The 7,961-nt window shown below is 34.9% G+C and overlaps 1 protein-coding gene across 1 annotated transcript; it reads right to left on the bottom strand.

Annotated features, from left to right (window-relative positions):
• Positions 1–3,874: 3,874 nt before the first annotated feature.
• Positions 3,875–7,146, bottom strand: LOC134269790 (zinc finger CCCH-type antiviral protein 1-like). The gene is made up of 4 exons (XM_062751999.1): positions 6,490–7,146; positions 6,271–6,364; positions 4,363–4,414; positions 3,875–4,278 (listed from the first exon to the last, which is right to left on the bottom strand). Exons 1-4 carry the CDS (start codon positions 7,142–7,144, stop codon positions 3,946–3,948), a joined length of 1,134 nt encoding a protein of 377 aa, XP_062607983.1. The 5' UTR covers positions 7,145–7,146; the 3' UTR covers positions 3,875–3,945.
• Positions 7,147–7,961: the final 815 nt, after the last annotated feature.

The raw sequence follows: 7,961 nt of genomic DNA, 5'->3' as shown, positions 1-7,961 counted from the left end.
CATTTTCCAGATGAGTGACCAGGTTAAAGTTTTTGGAGCAGGTCCATTCCCAAGTAACTATAAGCTCTACCCGGACCAAACTTGCATGGATGATGCATCTAGGGATGGACACTACCAGACTTGCTTCGGATGCTGGATGTGACCTACATTTACCAGATGAGTGACCAGGTTAAAGTTTTTGGAGCAGGTCCATTCCCAAGGAACTATAAGCCCTACCTGAACCAAACTTGCATGGATAATGCATCTAGGGATGGACACTACCAGACTTGCAGGATCTGACCTCCATTTTCCAGATGAGTGACCAGGTTCAAGTTTTTGGAGCAGGTCCATTCCCAAGTAACTTTAAGCCCTACCCGGACCAAACTTGCATGGGTGATGCATATAGGGATGGACACTACCAGACTTGCTTCGGATGCTGGATGACCTACATTTACCAGATGAGTGACCAGATTAAAGTTTTTGGAGCAGGTCCATTCCCAAGTAACTGTAAGCCCTACCTGGACCAAACATGGATGATGCATCTAGGGATGGACACTACCAGACTTGTTTCGGATGCTGGATCTGACCTACAATTACCAGATTAGTGACCTAAGGTTATTGCCAAGTAACTATAAGCCCTATCCGGACCAAACTTGCATGGATGATGCATCTAACGATGGACAATCGAAACTTTCTTTGGATGCTGGATCTGACCTACATATTCCAAACGAGTGACGAGATTAAAGTTTTTGGAACAGGTCAATCCCCAATGAATTTTAAGACCTATTTAAACAGAATTTGCTTGAATATTGTTGTCAGAATAAATACTAACTTTTAAGGAAGTATGATTTGAGATTTGCATTACCTAAACTGATAACATTCGTCGAGGTAAGCTTCGTAATCTTTGATTACCTATGTTTATTCCCCGCCATGAATATGGCCGGGGCATTTAGTGTTTGTCATGTCCGTCTTCCGTCCTTCCGTCTTTCTTTCCTCCATATGCTGATAGATATTGATGAGAGCTATGCAACTGCATCAACATTTTGTGACCTTGACCTTTCCTTTGACCTTGACCTCACTTTTCTTAAATTAGAGTTTAGCTCAGTTTTAAAGAAACCATTCAAGATGATGTTGTCAAACTTCACATGCTGTTACATACTGATGAGAGCTATGCAACTGCATCAACTTTTTTGATCTTGACCTTTCCTTTGACCTTGACCACACTTTTTCTTGCATTAGTATTTAGCTCTTTTTTTAAGAAACCATCCCAAGATATTTTTTTTCAAACTTCATGTGCTGATACATAATGATGAGAGATATTCAACTGCATCAACAATTTTTACCTTTCCTTTGACCTTGACCTCGCTTTTCTGAAATTAGTGTTTAGCTCAGTTTTAAAGAAACCATTCAAGATGGTGTTATCAAACTTCACATGTTGTTACATACTGATAAAAGCTATGCAACTGCATTGACATTTTTGACCTTGACCTTTCCTTTGACCTTAACCACACTTTTCTTAAATTGGTATTTAGCTCAGTTTTTAAGAAACCATCCAAGATATTTTTTTCAAACTTCATGTACTGATACCATAATGATGAGAGCTATTCAACAGCATCAACATTTTTTACCTTGACCTTTCCTTTGACCTTGACCTCACTTTTCTTAAATTAGTGTTTAGCTCAGTTTTAAACATCTCATTTAAGATGGTGTTATCAAACTTCACATATTGATACATACTGATGAGAGCTATTCAACTACCTCAACCTTTTTTACCTTGACCTTTCGTTTGACTTTGACCACACTTTTATTTCAATCATTTTTAGCTCAGTTTTAAAGAAACCATCCAAGATAATTTATCAAACTTCATATACTGATGAGAGATATTCAACTGCATCAGCATTTTTTTTACTTTGTCCCTTCCTTTGACCTTGACCTCACTTTTCCTAAATTAGTGTCAAACTTAATATGCTGATACATTCTGATGTAAGCAATTTAACTACATCAACATCTTTGACCTTATCTTACCTTGACCTCACTTTTATCAAATTTATGTCAGTTTTAAAGAAACCATTTTATATTTTTTTTTTCAACCTTATATGCTGATACATACTGATGAGAGCTTTTCAACTTCAACATTTTTAGCTCACCTGAGCTGAAAGCTCAAGTGAGCTTTTCTGATCACATTTTGTCCGGCGTCCGTCTGTCTGTCAGTCTGTCTGTCCGTCTGTCTGTCTGTCTATCTGTAAACTTTTCACATTTTCGACTTCTTCTCAAGAACCGCTGAGCCAATTTCAACCAAACTTGCCACAAAGTATCCTTGGGTAAAGGATATTCAAATTTGTTCAAATGAAGGGCCACGCCCTCATTCAAGGGGAGATAATTGGGAATTAATGAAAATTTGGTGGCATATTTTAAAAATCTTCTTCTCAAGAACCACTGTGCCAGGAAAGATGAAACTTATGGGGAAACATCCTCAGGTAGTGTAGATTCAAATTTGTTCAAATCATGATCCCCGGGGGTAGGGCGGGGCCAAAATGGCTGACCTAAGTTTTACATTGAAATATATAGGAAAATTCTTTAAAAATCTTCTTCTCAAGAATGACAAAGCTATAATTCATCATATTTATATGGAAGCATGCTCAGGTAGTGTAGATTCAAGTTTGTTCAAATCATGACCCCTGGGGGTAGGGCGGGGCCAAAATGGCCGACCAAAATTTTACATAGAAATATATAGGAAAATTCTTTAAAAACCTTCTTCTCAAGACTGACAAAGCCATAATTCATTATATTTATATGGAAGCATGCTCAAGTAGTGTAGATTCAAATTTGTTCAAATCATGACCCCCAGGGGTAGGGTGGAGCCAAAATGGCCGACTAAAGTTTTTAAAGATATATATAGGAAAATTCTTTAAAAATCATTTTCTAAAAAATAGCAAATCCATGATTGGTCATGGGACTACTTTTGGATTTAAACTTAACAATAAAAAGCCATTTTCTACTTTTTCCTACCCTTAGTGCTCAGGTGAGCGATGTGGCCCATGGGCCTCTTGTTTGATCTTGGCCTTTCCTTTGACCTTGACCTCACTTTCCTAAACAGTGTCAAACTTCATATGGTGATACATACTGATGTAAGCAATTCAAATGCATCAACATTTTTTACCTTGACCTTTCATTTGACCTTTGACCTCACTTTTCAGAAATTAGTGTCGAACTTCATATGCTGATACATATTAATGTAAGCAATTCAACTGCATCACTTTTCAAGATATTCTGATCAGATTAAATACAAAATTTCATGTTGCATTACTAATATACTCTCGGCGGGGCATTCATGTCCTATGGGCATATTTCTAGTTTTTTATATAAAAGAATATTTTTTTACGAAAATTTTTCCTCGGAAATTTTTGTTAATCGCGATTTCATAAAAATCAATAATGAGAACTTAACTCTAAATACTAAATTCACAGTTTGAATATAATCTTTGTATGTCTGAAGCTAGTGGGCTTTCTGCACGCCAAGTTCGCCTATCTCCTTTCAAAATACTGGCTACTGAGATATTTTTGAATTTTCAGTATTAGGGAAACTATTTTACATTAGAAGTACATTCAAGAAAATACCTGAATGAAGATTCCTGATAAGGAGTTACTGCCCTTGACAACATTTTTTAAAGATTGAATAATAAAAAAAGAAAATATTCTTTTTTTTTTTCTTTTTTTTTAAATACATAACAATTTTTGTAATAACACCTATTGAAAAGTATTCTTAATCTTTCAAAATATGCTGTTCTACTGGGTAACAGTTTTTGCAAAAACCTATGAAGTCATAGGAAGATGGAAAATCGTAAATATTGTTTTCTTTAAATCTTTTATAGATTTATTTTGTACAAATTCTCCTATGAAAGGCATATTCGACTTAAAATATGACATTTCTTTTCCCAAACTCCTAATATTTCTATATTTCCACGCTTTACGAAAGTGTATTTGAAGCTGAAGGTTCTGTTGTCCCAATAACATTACTTTCCAGGCTAAACGGATATCCCTCTTCTTCGTTGGTGTCTACGAGTCGGACTCGAAAAGAATAGGATGAACTTGCCTTCAGACCGGAAACACAGGCTTGCGATGCATCATGGGATATTAAATCTTTGAATGTTGTCCATTGCCCTTCAGGCATTTCTTTGTACTGTACATGATATTTAAATTGTGGAGACAAATTAGGCACTGCTTTCCACTGTATTGTTACGTTATCATAATTTGTTTCTACCAAAACAGGCTCTCCTGGAGTCATCCCATCTTCATCTTCCTTCAAAGTCAAAACCAATAATTTGAATTATATAACTACATAATTAATTTAGTATTAATAATTTAAAGTTAATTAACAACTTACCATGTCAAAATTAGAAAACAGGTCACCAAGATCCGAATGGGCGTACAAGTTGCTTCAAAAAATAAAAAGAACAAGCAAATTCAAAGAATTGTGGTCACCCGCTTTCGGTGTGGTTGTGGTTGAGGTGTCATTTTTAAGACGTATTGCGTCAAATATAAATGCCCTATTATATGTCATTCAGAAGTTATTACCAAAGTTGATTTTCTTTAAAATTAGGTCAAAAGTGAAGGTCATGGTCAAGGAACAGAAATCATAGGATGCTGGGAAATATCTTTTCACAAGTAGTGCACATGTCAAGTATCTCTTCTCAATCAAAAGTTATAAGGAAAAATTAATATTTTTGATAAGTAGGTCAGACTTCAAGGTCAAGGTCACAAGATCAAAAATCAAAATGTTTTTGGAAAGGTATTTTCACAAGCAATACACAGGTTTAATATGAAAGCCCTATGTCTTCTCATGCAATAGTCATCACAAAGGATTTAGTTTTTGAAACCTAGGCCGAACTTCATAGTCACGAGGTCAAAAATCAAAGTGTATTTAGAAAGGTCTTGTCAAAGATGATAATCATATGTAGTATGAATGCCCTATTTATTCTCATTCAAAAGTTATGGCCAATTTTAAACTGTTTTTTTTTTAAAGTAGGTCAAACTTCAATGTCAATGTCACGGGGTAAAAAATAAACTTGCTTGTGACAGGTAATACACATGTTTGATATGAAAACCCTATCTCTTCTCATTTAACCCCTTCCATGACAAAGATTTCAGCATTTCTAAACGAACTGATATAATGATTTCAACGCATTTTTTCGGTATTTCATGTACTTTTTGTATATACCAATGTATATATATATTCTGAAGGTAATTATTGTGTAGTTTCTGAAAATGATTATAAAAAATATCATTTTAGTTGCCATGGCAACGAAATACACCATAATCAAGCTGGAATTTTCATTTAGAATTTTTACATATTACGTGTTACCACCACAGTGATTTCGATAATGGCAAAATCGCTCGAATAGTGCGAAAAGTTTAACCCGAGCTAGCAAAAAACTGGTACAACCAATAAAAAAATTTTCTGTTTGATATTTATCGTAATTATTTTCTCTTTCTAACAGTGCAAGAATTATTCTGATATTTGCAGTATTTAAGAAGTTATGAATGTTTGTTCACACTATGCTCGTTTTTCAAGTCAGATACATAGAAATGCGTATATGCCATGAAAGGGTCAAAACTACTGATATCCCAGTGAAGGTCTTGTCACAGGAATAAAAAAAATCCAGAGCACAAAGCGTCAACAAGTTATGGACAAGTGTTTTGAAAAAAAATTGCTACGTCAAGTCACACTCCAAAGTCAAAGTGAGAAATGTGGATCTTTATATCATCACAACCTGTACAACTCTGTATAAGGTCACTTACTTACTGTGTTACGAATTTATCACACTAAAGACCTTAAATAGATTGATTTTGATGAAAATCATATACTTCAGTATTACATCTGGACAGTTATGGCTAAGTACAAAAAATAAACAAACAATTGGAGAAAACGTTTATGTTTGTCGCCATTTGTTTACAACAGAAACAAAGAGAAATACTTATATCAGTTTTAAATATACCTGTGTATAAATCATAATTATGATAAACGTCAAAATAGTATCAATATGTTTTCATTTTATGTTGAATTTAAAAGCCATTTTGATGAAAAAAATTCAAGAAATTCGGTTCTGTTCTAAATGGAATGGGGCCCGAATTCCACACCGTTGGACTCAATTTGCAACGTCAAAATAAGACTTGGGTACATTTATTAAATCGAGTCTAAATTATTAACCCCCTACCCTATTACATACCTGATTTTTTTTTACCCATTTAAAAGTTTAATGTTTTAACCTTGATAAAACATGTAATTTTTTACCGTTTATAACCACGCTGTAATGACCTTTTGGAGAGCAAGCCCAGAATTTGATTTTGATCGCTTCGCAGATCGATTCCATGTTCTCGAAGGATATCTAAATGACAACATTGTTAGCATAAAAAATGATCCTTTTCAATTTTCTTTTAAATCTAGAAAATAGTCAAAATATGTAAGCATAGTGTTGATCGAAACGCACTTTTACAAAGCCTTGTAACCTACCACGGTTCTTTTTCGAATAAAGATCATGATTCCTGATACATAAGTGACCAAATCTGCAGCACCCGTTGACAAAATAACTGCACAGATGTAAGAATGGACAATTTTCGTTTCTACTGCATCCTCTCGCTGTGTTATGGTATGTGCAGACTTGCAGTGATCGAGTTTTCTGGTACTGCTTCTTTAGCCATTCTCTGACAACCAATGGTTCTAGTCTTCCTAAACTGAAATCTTGTAGGATTTGAAAATTCTCTATTGAATGTAAATCATGCCCAAAGGGACATGTCATTGGACTTTCCCTGCACTTGTTTTGAATGAAGTATTTACAGATATGCAGGTCTTTACATCGAGGGTAGCCTCCACATTTTCTAGGATATTCACATATTTTTAACTCAAACGCCAAACTGGCTTGGATCTGAGAAACCCCTATTCCGGTATCCACAAGGTCAAAAACATTATAATAAGACTGGAAGATTTTGAGTAGCTTCTCAATGTTAAGAAAATTAAACTGTGCGTGCTGACGAAACAAAAGTAAAAGCTTGGAGATCGTCATCTGACCTCCGTTTGACACGATAAAATGGATAGCATTCTTTACCACCAACATTGATGGATGGACCTCTGCTGTAGCACACCTCTTGGCATTACCTGCTTTTCTCATCTCTGGTACTAAAATTAAATATATTTAAAATTAAAATGTACCTACTTAAGTATTCAAATAAATTTCCATTTAAGTTTTTGGTAAATATACGAGTATAGAGAGAAATAATTTAATGTATATAGTCTAATTAAGTTTCGAACCATTCTGTATTAAGGAAAATCTAAACTAGTGCTAATTGTAACGGGGACCGTTACAGATGTTCCCCAAACGCTCCCCAACTCCCTTTTGGTGTCATATTCCCTTTAAGCTTCATTAAATAAGACAGACTCTATGCATCTGAGATTTTAACAACATTTACAAAGAAGTGTACAAAAATCATTTAAACTTTAGCATTGCACGCGTGAACATGTGAATGCATTTGCGTCGTGACCATATCATCTTGTCTACACAATCTATATTTTTAATACACTGAATATTAAAGTATTTAATCCAAAATTATTTAAAAAATACGCTCATTCAAGTGTATGTTTGATTTTACTCATTTCACGTGCACGCACGTGCATACATGAGCATGGTGACCATACCCTCTTGTAGAAGTCCATTACATCTATCTATGTTCTAAATTCCACCCCGTTTGGGTGAAAACTAAGGGAGTTATAGCTGTTTAAAGTTTCAGCCAATCAGATTGCAGCACATGTACACGCACGTGTATGCATGTGCATATTGACCATACCTACTTGTAGAAGTCCATTATATCTATCTATATTCCAAATCCCATCTTGTTTGGTTGAAAACCAAGGGAGTTATAGCTGTTTAAAGTTTCAGCCAATCAGATTGCAGCGCACGTGAGTAGTATAAGGAGCCTAGCTAGACGGGT

The sequence above is a fragment of the Saccostrea cucullata genome, unplaced genomic scaffold, assembly GCF_032062105.1.
Source record: "Saccostrea cucullata isolate Sc308-1 unplaced genomic scaffold, CSIRO_AGI_Scuc_v1 ctg18164, whole genome shotgun sequence".
NCBI lineage: Eukaryota > Metazoa > Mollusca > Bivalvia > Ostreida > Ostreidae > Saccostrea > Saccostrea cuccullata.
This window is presented reverse-complemented; position numbering and strand designations above follow the sequence as displayed.